This window comes from Heteronotia binoei, chromosome 11 (assembly GCF_032191835.1).
Source record: "Heteronotia binoei isolate CCM8104 ecotype False Entrance Well chromosome 11, APGP_CSIRO_Hbin_v1, whole genome shotgun sequence".
In the NCBI taxonomy this organism is placed as follows: Eukaryota; Metazoa; Chordata; class Lepidosauria; order Squamata; family Gekkonidae; genus Heteronotia; species Heteronotia binoei.
Window position 1 is genome coordinate 18738835 of NC_083233.1, and position 21241 is coordinate 18760075.

Genomic DNA, 21241 nt, shown 5'->3' on the forward strand with positions numbered 1-21241 from the left:
CTGGGGAGGAAGAAGGTGAAAGAAGAAGCAGTGGGAGATGAAATCATCTGGTAACACAAAACCTGCATGCGCCATATGTGCCTATAAATTCACACACATGGTACAAACTGAGCCACTTCAGGAAAAGCTTTTTGAGAAAAATCATCTCAGAGCGGTGAGAATGTTTGCATGTAAAGGAACAGGCTGCTCACCTGATAAAGCGGAGTAAGACATTTGTGATTATCACAGCTGCCTTAATTAGAGGACTTTCAGGTTTATTGAAAGTCCTCGTGTTTTCTTCCAGGAGTCGTACCTCCCAGATTAATGCTGATATTCGCCTGTGGAAGAAAAAGAACACATTCAGAAGCAGGCGTTACTTAGATTCAGCCCTTATCTGCAATCTATGCATAGAAAACCAGGGAGGGCTACGTTCAGAAAAGTGTGCATGTGCAGTGAACAGAACGGTGTCATTTTAAAGCAACAAGAAGCTTCTGAGAAATCGAAACTGAGGAAGAGACAAGAGATTCCCGAACTTGCTCCAGAACTAAGAAGCTGGCAGTTGCTGAGATAGATAGGATAGATAAAGATATAAAATATATAGATTAGAACGCATTACTTTTGGAAAACAATAGCCACTTTTGATCTATTGAATGTTGTAGTCCCAACAGATTAAGCATTTTGTTAAAGAATCCTAGTAAAACTACAGTGTACAGCATGAAGTGTGCTTGCTGTTGGTATATCAGAAATATTAAGACAATCCAAAACAAAATGGCTATGAAAGCTATCCTAGTTAAACGGACATCTTAGTAAAAACCCAACGTAAGTTTGCTTTGCTAAATGAAACATGACATTGTAAAAATAGCTATGATCTCCTAAGAATGTATGAAGAAGACTTAGACCTTTTTTTCTATTGAGCAGTGGTTATTGTGACTAAGGCGTACCCAGCTTGCCGGGGGGGGGGGGGGGGGAAGTGTAGATGACTGGGGATGGCAATGGCAAACCACCTTGTAAAAAGTCTGCCATGAAAACATCATGATGTGACATCACCCCAGAGTCAGAAATGACTGGTGCTTGCACAGGAGATCACCTGTACCTTTAAGACCCTACAGGGCCTCAAAGCAGAGAAAGGTCATTCCTACTCTGGCTGCTGGAGATCCTTTTAAGATCTGGAGGCACTGAACCTGAATTCATCCACATGCAAAAGACGTTGCACTACCCAGACTTTAGCTTTGTTTAAATCATGACCAAGTTATCTGGCCTATATAAACACGACCATTTTTAAAACTGTTATTGCTTAGACATTACAATGTGACATAAAACCTCCCTTTGCTAATCCAATGTTTTAACAGTCTGCTCTTAAAAACCTTTGTACATGTCTCTTTTCCTGTGGGTTTTTTTTTTTTTTTGCAGTCAGATTTATTTATTTATTTTTAAAAGAACTATTTGGATCCCTTTGGAAAGAGACTGAAAGCCTCAAATCCTGGCTTGTTTTATCAGTTTAACAGGAGAGATTCTTAGATGCAGTCACAAGATGGTAACGAAGTTTTTACAGTTGAATCGAACAGGAAACTTCTGCCACTCTCACAGCTAGAAGGGATTTAATTAATCTAACATGGAAGAGTTTCTAGAAAGGTGAGGCAGAGGCATTAAACAAGTAGTGGACAGAAATCATCAAATCAATACTGTGTCGTTATTCATTGGAAGTATGCTGTCCACTTACATTGTTCACTATCATGTAGTCCTCCTTGAGCCTCAGCAACAGAAGTAAATGTCAAGCATGTATAAATCTGATCAATAATTGATGGTTTTAGGGTCCTGCCAGAGCCTGGTCTGGGAATTGTCCTGGAGGACCTAATGTTGTTAGTTTGTTATTCTTTCCTGAATTCCACCCCGCTTTATGACTGGTAATTTAGAAGTAGTGAGAAGGGAACAAAGTAATGAGCACCTTCCCATGAATCCTCCTGCGGGAGGATGAGACATCTGGGCTTAGCAAGGACGAATGTCTGATAACGCCCTGGGAATGAAGATAGTTGATATATTGTATGTGTGAACACTCTCCAGCGTTCCCCCCTCCCTTTGGAATCCTTTTGAAGTAAGCCTTAAAAGTATTGTATCAATGTATTAGTTTCATTCTTCTCAAGAACTGGCTTCGGCCAAAGTATCGGTCTATCAATAAACGTAGTCTTTGTTTCAACTTCGACTCGTCATTGAACCTGAATGCTTGACAGTAAATAAATAAAAATCTGACCTGTAAAATCTGTTTTCAAGTCTTCTCCTGATTGTGGTGAGGTCAGTTGGATAAGCAACCACAGAGCAGTAGCGAGGATAGGCACTAAGGTCCACCGGGACAGCAAAGGGATTAGAAATATCTATAACAGAAGACAACCCAAGTCCATTGAACTTCACAAGCCACGCAGGAATGAAACAGTAAAAATTGGAGGCTGGGTAGATGGATGGATCCACGACTAATGCTAGACCTGTCTATGTACACTGGGGGGAAACTCCTCTGAAAAGTAACAGCATATTACTGGATAATTTTATTGCTGCAGCCGTCAAATGGATTGTTAAGGTGACGCAAAGTATTCATAAACTAAACTACCCAGGGAAAATCTGACAGCAACAGAATGCAGCCAAGTAAGCAGGATCCATAACAGACACTCGACTAGAAAGGTCTATAGCTAAGAACAGTGTAGGAATGGGAGGCTGGTAGCAGAGAAATAATAACAACTTTTAAAAAAAAATCTAGGAGAATCTAGATAGGATGGTAGAGGAAGCAGATGCCGGAAAAAAGAAAGAAAGGGAAGGGTCATAGAGCTAAAAAAAAAAAGTGATGAAGGAAAACCCTACACTACGGGTGTCAAACATGCAGCCCGGGCATCGAATCAGGCCCCCAGAGGGCTCCTATCAAACCCGCGAGCAACTGGCTGTCATCTGCTTCCTTCTCCCTCTCTCTTGCTTTCTTCTGCATCACAGCTTGGGGAAGGATGGAAAGAGCCAGAGCTTGCCCTGCCCAGTTCCCTGGGCCCCATGGGAGAAATACAAAGAAAGCACCTTTAAGACTGAGTGCTAATATTTTAAGGAATTTAGAAAAAAAATCTTTGTGTTTGTCTGTGCCCTTTATAAAGTTTATATCTCTGCTCCCTAATCATAAATAGGTACACACATAGCCTGACCCAACCCGACATGGCCCAGCCAGACAAGGACTCATTTATGTCAGATTTGGCCCTCAAAACAAATGAGTTTGACACCCCTGCCCTACACAAAGCTTTAAAACAAGAGGCTGGAGTTGGGGGAAGGGAGTGCTGCCAAAAACTGGAGTCAAGGAGACAAGTGACAGCGGCAACAAGAAGAATGTGTGTATATACATAGTGGTGTTGGTGGGTGATTGTCAAATACTAGTTTGAATGACACAGATAAGTTGTTTCATTCAAATTTATTTTTACTTCTCTGACTCCAAGATGCTTCCAGGGTTTCTGCTGCCAGGCACCAATGCTGGCCTGAGTTTCTTACAAGGCACACTGATATTCTTTCTGGGTTTGTTTTCGATTACTTGGATCCATCAGCTTATGTGAGCCACCAGCCAGAGGTCACAGACAGCAGATCCAGTAAGATTTCACCTTAGAAACAAGTGAAACCAGAAGAGATGGTTGTGTACTCAAAACTCTGGGCCTGTTCACATCTGTGGGACCAATTCTCTTCCAGAAGCAAGAGGAACGATGCCGAACTCATGAAAGTCTCTGCATTTGGCTGCTACTATACTAGGGACAGCAGCCCCACGGCGCAGAGCGGTAAAGCTGCAGCGCTGCAGTCCTAAGCTCTGCTCATGACCTGAGATTGATCCCGGCGGAAACTGGGTTCAGGTAGCCGGCTCGAGGTTGACTCAGCCTTGCATCCTTCCGAGGTGGGTAAAATGAGTACCCAGGTTGCTGGGGGGGAAGTGTAGATGACTGGGGAAGGCAATGGCAAACCACCCTGTAAAAAGTCTGCTACAAAAACATCGTGATGCGATGTCACCCCAGAGTCGGAAACGACTGGTGCTTGCACAGGGGACTACCCCTACCCTTATACCTAGGGACAGCCATACCTAGGCACAACAGTTGATCGATGCCTCGAAGGATCCGCACACATTCTTCGTCTCGAGAATGGGTCCCCCATTCGCCTTCCTGGGGCTTGTACAGCAGAGAGGCCAGCTCCTCTCTTGTCACAGGGATCCCAGCTCCAACCTCCTCTGGATAAGCAGCTGCAGACAATGAGGGGGGAGGAGAGAGAAAAGAATTCACATTTACAGCCAGGTTGCTACCACTGAACTGAAGTGCGAACAACTGATATCCCAAAATTGGGGGGGGGGGGGGAAGCATATTTATCAGGTTAGAGCTGATAAAAGGAAGTACTTCTTCACCCAAAGGGTGATTAACATGTGGAATTCACTGCCACAGGAGGTGGTGGCTACAAGCATGGCTTCAAGAGGGGATTGGATAAGCATATGGAGCTGAGGTCCATCAGTGGCTGTTAGCCACAGCATATTGTTGGAACTTTCTGTCTGGGGCAAGTGATGCTCTGTATTCTTGGTGCTTGGGGGGGGGCACAGTGGGAGGGCTTCTAGTGTCCTGGCCCCACTGGTAGACCTCCTGATGATGCCTAGCTTTTTTTGGCCACTGTGTGACACAGAGTGTTGGACTGGATGGGCCACTGGCCTGATCCAACATGGCTTCTCTTATGTTCTTACCTCCTTCTGGAACTGGCTCCATATCCCAGGGGCTCATTTTTTCTTTTTCGTTGTTGTCCCAGCTGTTAATACAAAAAGGATTTTAAAACGTAATACATCAGTGGCTAACAGGACAGAGATGTTAAACAAGAAGTCCTAGTTTTGCCTCTAGAGATTTAGCGGCAGCGCCTGGGAAGGGCAGGCTTTGACGAAGAAGAAGATATTGGATTTCTATCCCGCCCTCCACTCCGAAGAGTCTCAGAGCGGCTCACAATCTCCTTTACCTTCCTCCCCCACAACAGACACCCTGTGAGGTGGGTGGGGCTGGAGAGGGCTCTCACAGCAGCTGCCCTTTCAAGGACAACCTCTTCAAGAGCTATGGCTGACCCAAGGCCATTTCAGCAGGTGAAAGTGGAGGAGTGGAGAATCAAACCCGGTTCTCCCAGATAAGAGTCCGCACACTTAACCACTACACCAAACTGGCTCTCCACTTGAGGGAAAGAGCTCAGTGGGGGTGCAATGCCATAGATTCAGCCTTCCAAAGCCCCCATCACTTCCAGAGGAACAGATTTTCGCAGTGTGGAAGGCAGACTGAACCGTTCATAGCTCAAACTAAAGATAACCTTTAAGGCTCTTGAATGTAAGGCATTAATCGACTAAAAAGTCAGTCATTTTGACCCCTCCTCCCCAACCATCATTCTTGGGGCAAAGGTCTTCAAGGGAAAAAAACCCATTCTTATCTTGTACCACAATTTTCCCACTGAAAACCACTTGCACTTCCTCAAAGGAGGCAAATCCCATCAACTCTTGTACCACTGACAGCTACAAGCTCCCGCGGGGCATTCTTGTGCTATCCCAAGCAATCGCTTGGCCAGAGAACCAGCACAGTTTCAAGCACAAATCTTCCCCAGCCCCACTGCCCATGGCCCTTTCAACAGCATTTGAAGACTCTACAGTAAAATGTAAGGCCTGGGGGCCAGAACAGGCCGGTCCAGAGCTCTTATCCGGCCTGCAAACAACAGGTGAAAGGGAGGGAAGAGGATGCTGCTTGGGGGGGGGGGGGAGTGGGTGGAGCCACTCTGATTATGGCTTCAGTAGGACTGAACAACTTTGGTCTGCAGCAGTCAAGCAGAAACTCTTTGCTTCAGTGGCAGCCTTTCTGGTATATCAACAGGCACCACAGCTGCATTCCTGCCAGCTTGGGGGTGCCAAGGTGAGGTCACACAACTGTCTGCTCGGCCTGCAGCTCTGGGGCTGCTGTCCCAGATGGCCACAGGGATCAGTGTTTCCCTAAGAGAGGCGGTTCAGATGATTCTCTGCTGTGACCTGCTGGTGGCCAGCATTGCTGCCATATTTGTGCCCCCCATAGTGGCTGTGCCCTGCCCCAGCAGGGCAGGGGCATTCTTCAGCAGTTTCTTCCATGCACTGGGGGCCTAATCCTACCACTGAGCATGTGACTTAGTGGGTGGGCCTCCCTCCTCCCTCTCCCATGGACAACCCAGTAGCTTTCAGTCGTAGGTGGCTGCCACCTTGTGAGGGACAGTGCCAGCAATCTCCAGTTCTACCGGTCGCTGGGTGGTCTGGGGCCTCTGCCACATGCTCAACCTTGTGTGTGCATTGCCCACTCCCTGTCAGATGATCCAGCAGCCTTCGATCTGAGATGGTGCTGCTGCATGGGGGTGGTGCAGCTTTGCCAACAATCTCTGGCTTGAACTCCCAGCATAGCCCAACCATGGATCGCTTAGTGGCCTTGGTTGAAGCTACCACTGCAGTACGAGCATTTCCAGCTTACTGAGCTTTGCTTGGCCTGGGTCCCACCATGCACAAGGCCTCAGACATGGGCCACCCCCACCCCCGCCACCCTATGCCCCAGTTTGGTGTAGTGGTTAAGTGTGCAGACTCTAAACTAGGAGAACCGGGTTTGATTCCCCACTCCTCCACTTGCACCTGCTGGAATGGCCTTGGGTCAGCCATAGCTCTGGCAGAGGTTGTCCTTGAAAGGGCAGCTGCTGTGAGAGCCCTCTCCAGCCCCACCCACCTCACAGGGTGTCTGTTGTGGGGGAGGAAGATAAAAGAGATTGTGAGCCGCTCTGAGACTCTGAAATTCGGAGTGGAGGGCGGGATATAAATCCAATATCATCTTCTTTTTAGTTCATCTTGCCTTCCCAGTCCCCTTCCATGCTGGTTTTAAAGTAGTTGGGGCAGGGGATGACAGAAGGCACCCTGTCAATCATTTGACAGAAAGCCTGGATATAAATATTTCTGAACTCCTCCCTGTGAGCAGAAGCAGGATTATGCAAATCAAGAGTACTTAATTCACACATGGAGACAGTCTGCAAAATTCAGCTTATTGCAGAGCAGATCCGCCTTCTCTCAGAGGCACAAGTGGTCAAACAGCCTTGCTTAAATTAACTCTTACCGAACACTGTAGCACTGGAACATGCTGTCTGGGTACTCTGGCTCGAACGGCTGCTGGCTCTCTATCGTGCCGAACCACCAGGCGTCGTCGATGACACTTCTGAATCTTTCACCTGTGATGGAGAAGCTGAAATCAGCCAAGGTGTCATGGGTGCTGGGGACCCTGCAGAGGAAGACGAGTCTGCCGAGGAAACTGTACCCCTGCCACCTGCACCAGTACCCTTGCCTCCTGCTGAAGAAGATCCCAGCCCCCCTGCCTCGCCCTCTCGGGTGGCTCGTGTGCGTGACCGCCTCCGTCAGGACCTCAGGGATCGGAGGAGGGCGGCACGCTCACAAGCAAGACGCTCCCTGAGTCCTGAGAGGATTCTGGCCCTCCTAAGAGCAAGGATGCTTGAGTTGTAACAGGATCCTGGCTGCCTCCCAGAGCCAGCAATTAGCCCAAATGGGCAACAGCCAGCAGAGGGCTATATAGCTGTGGGCTTTGGGAGGAGGCTTTGTGGAAGCAACTAGTCATCTCCCTGACGTTCTAGCATCCACTCCGGCTTGACTTTGGTTCCTGACTCCCTGACTTTGGCTTTTGACTTCTGGACTCCCTGACCTCGGCTTCTGGACCTCGGACCTGCGATACTTGCACAGCGATTTGGATTTGGCACCTTGGACACTCCTGCTTGCTGGCTACAGACCTCGGACTGCCTCTGGACTTTGCCTGACCCGGCCCCAGCCGTGACACAAGGTTTGTGTGCAGAACAAAAGCATTAAAAAACCAAAAACAAAACAGATTGCACCAATTTCTTTTCTGCACAGATCTTCAAGGAGCATCGCTTACCAATCTGCCAGTTCCTTTCTTTGGCTTCGTTGTAAAACTGACTCAACACAAGGAAATCGATGACATCTGGCATATCGTGGTACCTTTGAAACACACATTAAGAAGATGATATTGGATTTATATCCCGACCTCCACTCAGAGTGGCTCACAATCTCCTTTATCTTCCTCCCCCACAACAGACACCCTGTGAGGTAGGTGGGGCTGAGAGGGCTCTCACAGCAGCTGCCCTTTCAAGGACAACCTCTGCCAGAGCTATGGCTGACCCAAGGCCATCCCAGCACTGCAGCTGCAAGTGGTGGAGTGGGGAATCAAACCTGGTTCTCCCAGATAAGAGTCTGCACACTTAACCACTACACCAAACTGGCTCTCTCATGAAGTAACTTCAGCAGGAGGTAGTACAGACACAGGTCTCCAATGATGTTGGAGAAACTATCATCAATAATGAAATAGAATTACTAACCTGGGGCCTAAACTCAGAGGCATCAAATTAGTAACTTCTCTAGTTCATTATAGGAATGGTGAGCTTTACATGTTGTACTGAAAAAGAAGCTTTTAAGACCTTGCAATGTGGAGATATGATTTAGGCCCTAATTTAAAATTAAGGGATTATATACCTGCAACAGACCCATATTCTTCCTGCCTTGGTCTCTGTTGTAACATTTAGGAAAAGAAACATGTGGCATGAGGTCATTACTTTCAGCATTTCTCTGCCAGTTTACTGGTTGTCTTTGCAGGTGGGCAGGAAACATTGGTTGTAGTGACTTCACATCACTCAGCTCTGAATCCGAACGTCTCAGGGAGAAACAAGTTAGCTGCATTCATGTGCCCCTTGTACCATTTGATCAGGATATTAGTGGATCCACTTACTTGATGGAAAAGGAATCGCCCGTCAGTTTGCCTATGATAGGATCCAGATGGCAAGCTTTAAGCAGCAAAGGGTTGGTGGCCCAACTTCATATTTAATGCCCACAATTTTTGCAAATTCTTGTTCCTTTTCGTTAAACAGTAGCAGGGTTACAATGTGTGTTTTTAAACATTGGAATTGCAAAAAGGAAAAGAGAGAAAAGAAATGTTATATATGATTACTACTTCCATGCATAAACACAAATGTACAAAAATAACCTCTGCATGGATAGAACAGGAATGCTGTCAAGCATACAACTTATTAAAGATTTCAGGTTTTCACGGCTGGTAACATCATTAGGGTTTGCAGAATCTTTCGGGCTCAAGTGCCGTGTTCTACTGGAGAAAGTTTTCTTCCAGAAGTTTCGTTCTCGGCTGCGGAGAACATCCTCAGTGGCATTGCAGCCGCTCTGACCTTCAGAACGCCTGCTCCGGCTGCAACGCCACTGAGGATGTTCTCCGCAGCTGAGAACGAGACGTCTGAAGAAAAACTTTCTCCAGTAGAACACGGCACTTGAGCCTGAAAGATTCTACAAACCCTAATACAACTTATTCCTAGTTAGAAAGCTGTATTGTTTATTATCTTACTGTGCTGGTGATTACCAAAGCTATGTAACCCATTCTCTAGTTCCCACCTCTTGTAACAAATGCAGGAATGCCAGCTTTGAAGATAGTGCCTCCCTGGGACGATTCCCAGGTCTGAGCCTGGGACCCAGGATCGTGCTAACCGCAAAAGATAACTGAACCTGTGATTGTAGCTTTTCACATGCATATGTTAGAATTCCTAGCTAGTATCTCTTTTGATGTATCCCTTAAAGCCAGGTTACTATGTGTTAAACTGTATCACTTTCAGCCTGTTCATTCCATGAGCACAATGGATTATCAATAAACTAAGACTTTGTATCCAAATCATCGCTTGGTTCTTTTGAAACTCCATGCTTGACAAATGCTTCACCAGAGCAAAGCCAGGTGTGAAGTAAAACAGAATGGATGATGATGATAATTATGGTATTGGATTTATATCCCGCCCTCCACTCCAAATCTCAGAGTGACTCTCAATCTCCTTTATCTTCCTCCCCCACAAGAGACAACCTGTGAGGTGGGTAGGGCTGAGAGGACTCTCACAGCAGCTGCCCTTTCAAGGACAACTCATACGAGGGCTATGGCTGACCCAAGGCCATTCCAGCAGCTGCGAGGAGTGGGGAATTAAACCCGGTTCTCCCAGATAAGAGTCCGCACACTTAACCACTACACCAAACTGGCTCTGAATGATGAAGGACGCATTCCTTTGTCCAACTGCAGAAATGGTTTTCTCGTTGGGCTGACTGCACTAAGCAACAAGAAGGATACATGTATCCACTCAAGAGAAATTCTCAAAGAACCCTCATGCAGCTTGTAGAAAGTGGCCAGTGATTGCTGCCTGCTTACAAGCATTGCCTCTCGATTAGCTACCAGTCCCCACCACCACCACTTGCTCTGTGAAAAGCCTGAAGGAGTCTCTAGGCTGAGGACATGACTGGGGTGATTAGGACAAAGACTTTGGCTTACTGATGAATGCAAGTGGGAGGACAAGCAACGTCAGACGGGTTATAAAATTTCACCACAACAGCTATTTGGGAAGAGCTGCGGCTCAATGGTAGAGCATCTGCTTGGCATGCAAAAGGCCCCAGGTTCAATCCTCAACATCTCCAGTTAAGGAACAGGCAGCAGGTGATGTGAAAAACCTCTTCCTGAGACCCTGACAGCCACTGCCAGTTTGAGTAGACAATACTGACTTGATGACTAAGAATCTGATAAGGCAGCTTCATTGTTCAATATTATAGGCAGTAGGATGTAAAGGACACTTCAGTTCAACTTCTGGCTTGCTGGAGAGCGACGGGAAACCTGACCAGTCACTCCCTGTGTCAGCCTAATCCTTTCAAAGGATTGTTAGGAGAACAGAGGGGAGCAGCATTGGGCTTCTTATGGAAGATCAGGATAAAAACATAATAAAGTTACCAGCTTTAAAAAGAACACGTTTTCAAAACCGTATGCACAGCGCTGCTTCTATCCAGCTTCATTCACTACCTACCCATCCATATACTTTGCATGAAAGAGCAATAAGAGTGACTGAGGTTATGAACAGAAGAAAGAGCATGGTTTTATTTCAGGCAAAGGTAACAACGCTGGTGCCATGTATGACTCTTCAGGAGACTGCCAGTCATCAAATCTCCTTGCTCTGCTTTACAGATGCATCTTCCTAAAGCGCACTTTGGGACCAATCTACTCTCCACTTGTGTAAGCATATAAATCTGTAACCAAAAAACGATGGCCATGCTAAAACCCCAAAGGAATCCTAGAGGCACAGCCAGTAAGGAAAGTGAGATGTAAAATCTTCTGCCCAGGCTTTTTTTGTAGAAAAAGCCCAGCAGAAACTTATTTGCATATGGGCCACACCCCCTGATGCCAAGCCAGCCAGAACTGTGCGTTCTGCTCAAAAAAAGCCCTGCTCTTGCCTGTTCTGCTAGCATGACGTTTGTCACACACCACAAACAAGACAGGCAAAGCCCAGAGAGAATAAACATTATGGACTTTCAGCAATTTGTTGCAACCAGTGACTGAAGATTAAACATAACTCTGCAAGTGCAGCATACCCTGAGCTCCATACATGGCTGCTTTTTCAAGTTGACGCTATAAATCCTCGCTTCTGTACGGCACGGACGTATGCTTCGTGCCCTTGTTTCAAATAGACAATCTTAAAAGAAAGAAAATTAATTACGTTGCTATATGTACAGTAAACGCAGCCTACCTCTAAAATGTTTGAAATGCTTCAAATGTCAAATTCTGAAAACTAATGCTCCGCCCCCATTTTTAAATTAAAGTATGGCAGTTCCAGCAAGTGCATCAGAATCGTGTGGGTGGAGGGGGACATGACACAGCTGCACAGTGAAGGCGTATTTCAGGAAGTGAACACAGCAGGGGTGGAATTCTAGCAGGAGCTCCTTGCACATTAGGCCACATGCCCCTGATGTAGCCAATCCTCCGAGAGCTTGCAAGCCTCTTTTTTGTAAGCTCTTGGAGGATGGCTACATTAGTGGGGTGTGGCCTAATGTGCAATGAGCTCCTACTAGAATTCCACCCTGGAACAAAGGAATGCTTGCACCCAGCCATTTATCCCCAGCTCCATCTATTTGCTAAGACAGCCGGGCCCCTCTTTAGAGGCAGCTAACAAAGGAAAAACAAGCAATAAGAAACACTACAAATAAAAGGACAGCTATAAAACGGTTGATGGAACCCACATAAACAGCATAACCAGAAGTCAAAAGCAGTGGTAATAAAGCAGCAGTGGTCATAAAAAACAACAGCGAACTATTAAACAGTGAGCTAAAAAGATGAGAGAGATGTTCAATTCAAAATCCAGGGGTAAAGACATGTCTTAACCTGGTGCCCACAAGACAGGAAGGAAGTGCCAAGGAAGCACTGCCAAGTAAGGGGGGCATTCCAAAGGCACGGCACCACCACTGAGAAGGCTCTATCCCTGGTTGTCACCTGCCTCACTATTGCAGGAGGTGGCAGAGAAGAGAAGGAAAGTCTTAATTGGTGGGTTGGATAATATGGAGAGGGTGGTCATTTCACTATCAGTCTCAAGAAATTTAGAGCCCTAAAGGTCAGAACCAGCACTCTGAATTGTTCTCAGAAAGACACAAGCAGCTAGAATGCTGTTCCAGCACAGGGGCAATAGGATTCGTGCCTCAGATCCCAGACAGTATTCCCAGCAGTCATTCCCATTCCCTGTTTTATACATGGAGTGGCCCCTCCACTGAGACGAACAGTGGCCTTGCTCATGCCAGAGCTCCATGCGTGCACCTGAGCCCAATGTGAGGCTCTTGTCTGAGGATGGCATAATTACAATGGAACTGTGACTAAAGGGAAACATTTTCTGGAAATAAACTCAATAAAAGTAGATTGCTTCCTTAGGAAACATGGCTTGACATGGGTAAAGAAAATAGGCAACCATTATTTCCCAGTTTGACTGGAACTTAATTCAAGGAGGAGTTCACATGTTTGGTACAGTCCTTGCAGCATCTGAAAATTCTTATTTAGTTGGAAATGTACTTCATGCTCTTGCCCCCATCAAAAATCTGTCTGCCTGAGAAAGCGAATGTGCCAGAGCAGAATCCTTTTCCCTGAGATGTTAAGATGGTCATATAAAGCAGCAATTTCAAACAAGTGAATCTCTTGAATGCTTTCTGAGGTGGCACAGAATGAGGCACATCTGATTTAGTCTTACTGTGGCACATTTGTCAATATTTAGATACTCCCTCGTGGGAATAGGTCATTCTCTGCAGCTGAATGAACAAAGCAACAGCTACCTTGTCTCCCATTTGCGGGACATAAGGTGACCGTCGCGGGATGGTGTCCAGAATCCATTGGGGAGCAAATGATTCTTCTGTCGGTTCTTCCTCTGTGACAGCAGTCCATTGGGTTTCTTAAAACAAAAAAAAGTGTTATGGGAGTTTCTATGTTTTTATTGAATTACTGCATATATACTTTATTTAAAATGTTTTCAATGTTGAAACGTTTTAACGTTTGATGTTTGCCGTCTTGGGGAACATATTTGGGTGGAAAGGCAGCATAGAAACATTTTCAATAAAACACAAAAAAATGCTTCAGAGTTTAAACACAAGCAGAATGTGCAAAGAGCTGTTTTACATATGCATACACAAGAAAAACGGCACTGTTGTATGAGAGGGAGGGGAGGGAAGGAGAAGGAAAGAAAGAAAGAAAGAAGAAAGAAAGAAAGAAAGAAAGAAGAAAGATAAGAAAGAAAGAAGAAGAAAGAAAGAAAGAAAGAAAGGAGAGAGAGAGAGAGAGAGAAAGAAAGAGAGAGAGAGAGAAAGAAAGAGAGAGAGAGAGAGAGAAAGAAAGAAAGAAAGAAGAAAGAAAGAAAGAAAGAAAGAAAGAAGAAAGAAAGAAAGAAGAAAGAAAGAAAGAACCTTTTTCTTTGTCCTTCTGCCCTTTTCTTCCTTGTGCTCATCTTCAGAACTGCTAAAGATTCTGTGAGCAGCTCGTCTGGTCTCCCGTTTTTGAGGCTGGAGGCTGATGCCAGCATCTGCAGTCCAGTCCGAATATTCACTGGATGAATCACTGAAGAAGACACATTAAAAAGCACTAAGAAACAACACAAAATCTGCTTGGGGAAATGGGTCCTGATCTCAATGGCACAGAAGGCTTACTTTGGAGGAGGTGATTTAGCAAGAATATACTCAAATGAAATTCATGTTAAAAATAAGCCACAGGTTGCAAATCACAGAGGGCTCTTTTTACTGTAGCAAAGACAGAAAGGGCTCTTGTGGCACTTAAAGGCGAGCAGATTTATCATGGCAAAAGCTTATGCAGACGAGAGTCTACTCAGCGCATTTGATCAAATGGTCCCCCACTCACAAACATTCCTGTCACCTTAAATTAATTAGTCTTCAAGGCATCTTTTAAAAAATCTGAAGTATTATTTCATCTGAAAAACCATCTGCTAAGGACAACTTTATTTCTACTATGATTTCACTATAATGACTCTATTTAGATGAAAAATTCTAATGGGGCTCTCTCTCTCTCCCTCCAGTGTTCCATGTTCACTATATACCAGGGGTGGCCAATGATAGCTCTCCAGATGTTTTTTGCCTACAACTCCCATCAGCCCCAGCCAGCATGGCCAATGGCTGGGGCTGATGGAGTTGTAGGCAAAAAAACATCTGGAGAGCTACCTTTGGCCACCCCTGGTATATACAGACAGTTCCATCCATCACCGGGTCTGCATTCCCACAAGAAATGAAATATATAAGCCATGCAATACTAGATGAGACTTGCAGCAACTCCCATGACTACTGTATTGTTAGGCCCCCTATTATTATTGACATTATTGCTTATACCCTGCAAAGGGCACACAGGTAAATAGATATCTTTATACTTTTTCACCCTCAATTCTTTCAACAGTACAAGTGCCAGCCTTATTTGGTCCAGAAGTGGGCCAGAGTGAGGTCTGGAATGTACAGTAAAAACTAAGATGGAGGAAACCAAATAAAATAGTTCCTGGCAGAAACCACAAGTCTGACTTGTTATTTTGGGAGGTAGCTTTAGGATGTCTCCAGGCATTAAGCCCCACCCCCACAAAAAATCCAAAAAAACAAGAGGTATTCTTCTGCACTGTGGAGCCCACAGGAAAAGTAAGATTCTTTCTTATCAAAAAAGCCCAAGCCCTGAGTCTTCCCTTTCTAAGCCAATCACCCTAACTCAGTGGTGGCCAATGGTAGCTCTCCAGATGTTCTTTTGCCTACAACTCCCATCAGCCCCAGCCAGCATGGCCAAGAGCTACTGTTGGCCACCCCTGCCCTAACTGATGGGCCATTCCCACAGCCTTTTCTCTTCATCAATCTGGGATCATCAGCAAACATTAGCATTCTTACCTCCTTGGACAAATTACATCAAGAGACATTACTGCTTACACCCAGAAACCCATCCTCTCAATTGTGGCAACCTTTATGTCTTCTCCTGGAAGCCCCATTCAGCATTCCTCAGCATATTGTTTTACTCCCAGTTAATCTCAGCTGTACATTGTTCTAGTGGGCAGGCACATTGGTATGGCCCCAGAATACACTTTTGACTATTTAAAGAGACACTCTGGACATGCTCAGTGTAAAAGAAGAAGATATTGGATTTATATCCCGCCCTCCACTCCGAAGAGTCTCAGAGCAGCTCACAATCTCCTTTACCTTCCTCCCCCACAACAAACACCCTGTGAGGTGGGTGGGGCTGGAGAGGGCTCTCACAGCAGCTGCCCTTTCAAGGACAACCTCTGCCAGAGCTATGGCTGACCCAAGGCCATTCCAGCAGGTGCAAGTGGAGGAGTGGGGAATCAAACCAGGTTCTCCCAGATAAGAGTCTGCACACTTAACCACTACACCAAACTGGCTCTCTACACCAGTATACCTTATCCTGCCAGCGACGTGCACCTCCAAACTCTGTATGAGTCACTTTCCATATTCACATCCTCTATTCCATGGACTCCTGGATAGGTAGATATAATTCCCCCAACCCTCTGCTATATCCCTCTCACCCTGTATTTTCTGTTAAATTTGTGTGTTTGGTTTTCTGTGTGCAATTATTCTCTCTGTGTGTTATTTTATTAATTTCTATTAATAAAACAACCTCCCTTGGTTAAGCAACAATCTGGTTAATTCCAAGAGTTCTCAAAGGAACAATCCTGGTATACAATTTGTACAAAAGACCCTGTTACCACCTCTAGCAAGGCTAAGAGCTAATATTCCACCACCACCCCCCCAAAAAAAATATTAGCAGACCCCCAAATCCAGTAACAGTAGTCACAAAAAGTGTAGCCATCTGAGATCACTGGCTTGTGATCATCTGGTTTTCACAGTTTGTCCAGAGCAGAGTAAAGAAATGCAAGAGGGTTCACTAGTGTTTATGACACAGAGTCAAGGAAGAGTCATCTGTTCCAGATTAATGTTCTGCATTAATGCAGAACTCACAGTGTTCCAAGTTAGGCAGTTGGGCAGCAGTTGGGCTATAATAGTAGAATAAAATCTGAGTCCAGGACCATCTTAAAGACTCACAACATTTCCGCAGAATACAAGCCTATACCCTGGAAAACTGTGTTGGTTTTTAAGGTGCTACTAGACTTGATTTTTGTCCCAGTTAACCTTAGTTAATACCAGGCGGTGAAATGTTGGGGAGGAGCTGCGGTGCAGTGATAAAGCAACGGCTGCCTGCGCAGATGGTCCCAGGTCCAATCCCTGGCAACTCCAGTGAAAAGGACTAAGTAATAGGCAATGTGAGAGTTCGCTTCCTGAGACCCTCAAAGCCCACCTGCCAGCCACAGCAGACAAGACGGATCATGATAGACCAGGATAAAGTATCACTGTGTGTCTGCGTCTGATGTAGCCCTCCTTCATACGAGAAAAGAAGGCCGTTGCCCTGAATATATGTTCAAGTTTGTCTACAGTGCTGCAACGAGAGTGAGACTACCTGGAACTGCTTGCGCTCTGTGATTCCGCGTTCTCCTCCCCAGGCGAACTTGTTGTCTCACCTGTGTTGTCTTCCTGAGTTGAAGAGGAAGAAAAAAAGTCATGTCCATTTGTGCCACTGTTTTGCTATCACCGCTTTTTATCCCAGCACAAAATAGTTCTCCTGCTAGCACTGAGCATTTCCTGCTAAAAATTATTTTAAAAAAAATGTGTGTGTTTACGTTTGCCTGGAAATAATGTTTGCCTTCTGGCTATTGGGCCTTGGTTACAAATAGCAAAATCGGAAACAGAGAAAATCTTCTTCAGGTTATGGACTGTTGCCCAAATCACACTTAAGGGAGGCATAACACCCCTGTATGCTGCTATACTACATACTCTGTTATTTCTGTTGAGAGTCAGTTTGGTGTAGTGGTTAAGTGTGCGGACTCTTATCTGGGAGAACCAGGTTTGATTCCCCACTCCTCAACTTGCAGCTGCTGGAATGGCCTTGGGTCAGCCATAGCTCTCGTGGGCATTGTCCTTGAAAGGGCAGCTGCTGTGAGAGCTCTCTCAGCCCCACCCACTTCACAGGGTGTCTGTTGTGGGGGAAGGAGATAAAGGAGATTGTAAGCCGCTCTGAGACTCTGATTCAGAGAGAGGGGCAGGGTATAAATCTGTGGTCTTCTCCTTCTCCTGTTTCACATAAACCATTTCTCTGCAGATGCTTTTCCAACTACATAAGCAAAGGATTGAGACCATAGGAAGATATAAAGCGGGAGCACTTTGAAACAATTTTGTTGCAAACTGCAGAGAAATGTTTATACCAAACAGAAATAACAGAGAGTATATGAAAAAATAGCAGCATCAGAGAGGTGCTATGCCTCCCTTAAGTGTGATTTTAACAACGGCCCATAACCTGAGGAAGATTTTCTTCAAAACGAAGCACAGAAATTATGTAATAAGTCTATCCTTATGTAATAAGTCTATTACAAAAGGGCTAGAACATAGACTGCTTATCACATTAACCAATATATCTGTAAAGTCCAAAACTGCAGTCCAATAAAAATTGAAGGATCCTTCAATTTTTATTGGACTGCATTTTTGGACTTTACAGATATATTGGTTAATGTGATAAGCAGTCTATGTTCTAGCCCTTTTGTAATAGACTTATTACATAATGTTGTAATGCTTGAATTTTGGATTCCACTGTATTGTATTACTTAGACATGGAATTATTCTTGAAATATACCTTAAACAACTGAAATAACTGTTACACATTGAGACACTGCTTTGAGATAACTTTTACTGTATAGTGCCAGTTAGATGCAGTTATATTTTTCTATAATGCTACTATTTACCATGTCTCCTTCTTGCTGAATATAAAACTGGAAACAGCCCACTAAAGGAGGCCTCATTAAAGCAAAGCACAGCTTGGAGTTCCTCTCAAAGAGCTCTTTAAACACCTTAGAGCAGCATTTTCCATTTGCAGGGTCGTGACCCGGTACGAGGCCTGGAAGCCTCAATACCAGGTCGCCAGGGGTGGCCCAACAGCCCCCTCCCCTCTCTATCTTGAGTGTTGCATGTCCCCCAAGTCGCCACCATCGCCTGTAGCATCAGAGAGCGCTAGACACTGCACACTAGCCAGAAGCCCTTCCTCGTTCCTCTCTGATGTTCAGAAACATCAGAGAGGGTGGGGAAAACTCCTGGCCAGCACGTAGTGGCTGTATCGCTCCCTGAGTGTCCTCGGCCTGGACTACGGGGAAAGAACTGGGCCACAGAGGGGAATAGTTTGGGAAACCCTGCCTTAGAGCACTCAGGATGCAGTAGTGTAAATTCCTATTCTAGCCTTCTTATACATCCCCAAGCCTCCCCCTCTTTCCAAAATCTTTGGACATGTGCAAAGAATCACATGATAAGAAACAGCCACCATCCTAAGTGTTTTTATACTGATTTTGAGCATTGAATGCATTTCACTTATATTATCTTGTGGCAATATTTATGATACAGCCCTGTTGACAGTGGTTATACCCAGTGTTCCCTCTAAGCTGAGTTAGCATGAGCTAGCTCACAGATGTTTAGCCTCCAGCTCACACATTTTTGTCTTTGCGCAGGAAAGATGACCCCAGAGCACAATAATTTATGCAGCAGATCACAACTTTAATGCCAGTAGCTCACAAAGCAGAATTTTTGCTCACAAGACTCTGCAGCTTAGAGGGAACATTGGTTATATCCCATTATGGTAGATAGCAGGGCTATGGCTTGTCATGTCAGATGGGTGAAAGTTCCACCAAGTTCATTCTGTAGCTCAGCCACTAAACCTAAGTTCTCATCTCCCATTTAAAATTTGAATTCCTCTTCAGTCTTGTGTCTGTAAGCCGAAGCACAGTCTTACCTCCGTGGTCTTCGCATCCTATTACTTTTGCTCAATAATAGCTTGGGTTCTAGTTTTTTATTTAAAGGAAAAGGAAAGGTCCCCTGTACAAGCATCAGTCATTTCCGACTCTGGGGTGACGTTGCTTTCACAACATTTTCACGGTAGACTTTTTATGGGGCGTTTTGCCATTGCCTTCCCCAGTCATCTACACTTTCCCCCCAGCAAGCTGGGTACTCATTTTACCAACCTCGGAAGGATGGAAGGCTGAGTCAACCTGGAACCAGCTACCTGAACACCCAGCTTTCACCAGGGATTGAACTCAGGTCATGAGCAGAGAGCTTCAACTGCAGTACTGCAGCTTTAACACTCTGCCCTACGGGGCTCTTCTTTTTATTTAAAACACCACATTAAATAAGGGGGGGAAAGATCCTGATGCTAAGATGGTTGGGAGAACCAATAAACAAAAACCCACTCAGGAAGAGAGATAATATAATAAATAAACATATCAAATGCCTAACCTCAGAGGAGCTTTCCAACTCCTCATGGATCTGCAAAATTGTTCTTTGGGGAGTCTGTTCCATGGTGGACCGCGTCTCATAAGCGTGCTGGTGCTTGCGTGGTTTACGTCGCAAGTTTCTTCCACACCTAGGCATATTACTCTTTTATAGCATTAGGAAAAAAGACAGACAGAGAGAGAGAAAATGCTGATGGGATAACACAGCCTGTACCTGACAGACAATCTGAACCAAAGCTTGTGTGAAGGTCCAGTGCAGGGGTGGCCAAATTTGCTTTAACGTAAGAGCCACAAAGAGAAAACATCAGATGGCTGAGAGCCGCAGGACATGAACAAATACTACACACACAGTTTTATTGAAAAGATGCAAATGTGCATTTTACGGGTATGGAGAGAATGTGTAGTAAAACTGGTTTAATATAAACCACAGCTTCGTTTTCTTAAAAACATGCATGTGGGCGCACACACAGCCACGCCCCCCCCCCCCACACACATCTCCAATTCTAGGCAGCAGCCAAGAGGGCTGGAATGCAAAATCCAGACCTCAGCAGTACAGCCAATACAGGATGGGAGATGGGGACAGAAGCAGAGGCGGACTGGCCAGGGTGTCGGCTTGCCCGATGGCAAATGGGCCCCCTTAAACATCAGGCAATATATTAAAAATGTTAATGACCTTTTAGTAGCTTGAAAATATAACAGAATTTCCAGTATTATTATTGTAATGCAACTAAAATTTACATTGTATTTAGGGTTGCCAGCCTCCAGGTGGGGCCTGGGGATCTCCCGCTTTTACAACTGCTCTCCAGGTGGCAGAGATCAGCTCCCCTGGAGAAAATGCAACCCATTTTTACATTTAGTATCTACTGTATACTCTACAATACATGTACACTGTAATTACTTATATATATATATATATATATATATATATATATATATATATATATATATATATATATATATATATATAATATATATATATATATATATATATATATATATATATATATATAGCAAAAGTTTTAATTGTGCCTTTTTTCCACATGTATTTTTTGAAAATCGTATTTATTTCTTACAAAAATTAAATGATAGCCTTATAGTTGTGGGTGGGCCCCCTGTGTGTCCTGGCAACCAATATTTTTAGGCCCAGACCGCCACTGGACAGAAGTGGCTCAGCACAGGTACCGAGGAGGAGGCAGAGCCTCCAAAGCTGTAGATGAGAGAATAAAAATAAAACCCACTCAGATTTCATTTGTTTGTTTTTTTTAAACAGACACACAAGACTCGTCTTAGAAACAAAAAAGACTGCTTTGTGTTTCCAGTACTACTTAGCTTTGAACCCTCCTTTCTTCCCACCTTATGCCAAAAAGAGAACTCTCCCAATATTTTTCAGGTTGCTTAGGGTTGGGGGCCTGTTAACATTTGAGATTCACGGGCAAGAGAGCAATTCTATGGGGAGAAGTAGAAAAAGAGAAAGGATTTTTCTCTCTCTCTCAAGAGAACTGAACTCTGATGGAGTCATCCTTAT

General features: G+C 44.9%; 1 protein-coding gene across 1 annotated transcript in view; it reads right to left on the minus strand.

Moving 5' to 3' along the window:
• Positions 1 to 21241, minus strand: part of BRWD3 (bromodomain and WD repeat domain containing 3) — a 106067-nt gene that overhangs the window by 13272 nt on the left and 71554 nt on the right. The window contains 14 exon segments of the mRNA XM_060250179.1: positions 192 to 317; positions 2228 to 2348; positions 4064 to 4219; positions 4706 to 4767; positions 7104 to 7215; positions 7929 to 8011; positions 8796 to 8844; positions 8847 to 8919; positions 11465 to 11514; positions 11517 to 11565; positions 13184 to 13273; positions 13808 to 13958; positions 16851 to 16924; positions 19721 to 19861. Of these exon segments, the coding sequence (XP_060106162.1) occupies positions 192 to 317; positions 2228 to 2348; positions 4064 to 4219; positions 4706 to 4767; positions 7104 to 7215; positions 7929 to 8011; positions 8796 to 8844; positions 8847 to 8919; positions 11465 to 11514; positions 11517 to 11565; positions 13184 to 13273; positions 13808 to 13958; positions 16851 to 16924; positions 19721 to 19861 (1337 nt within the window).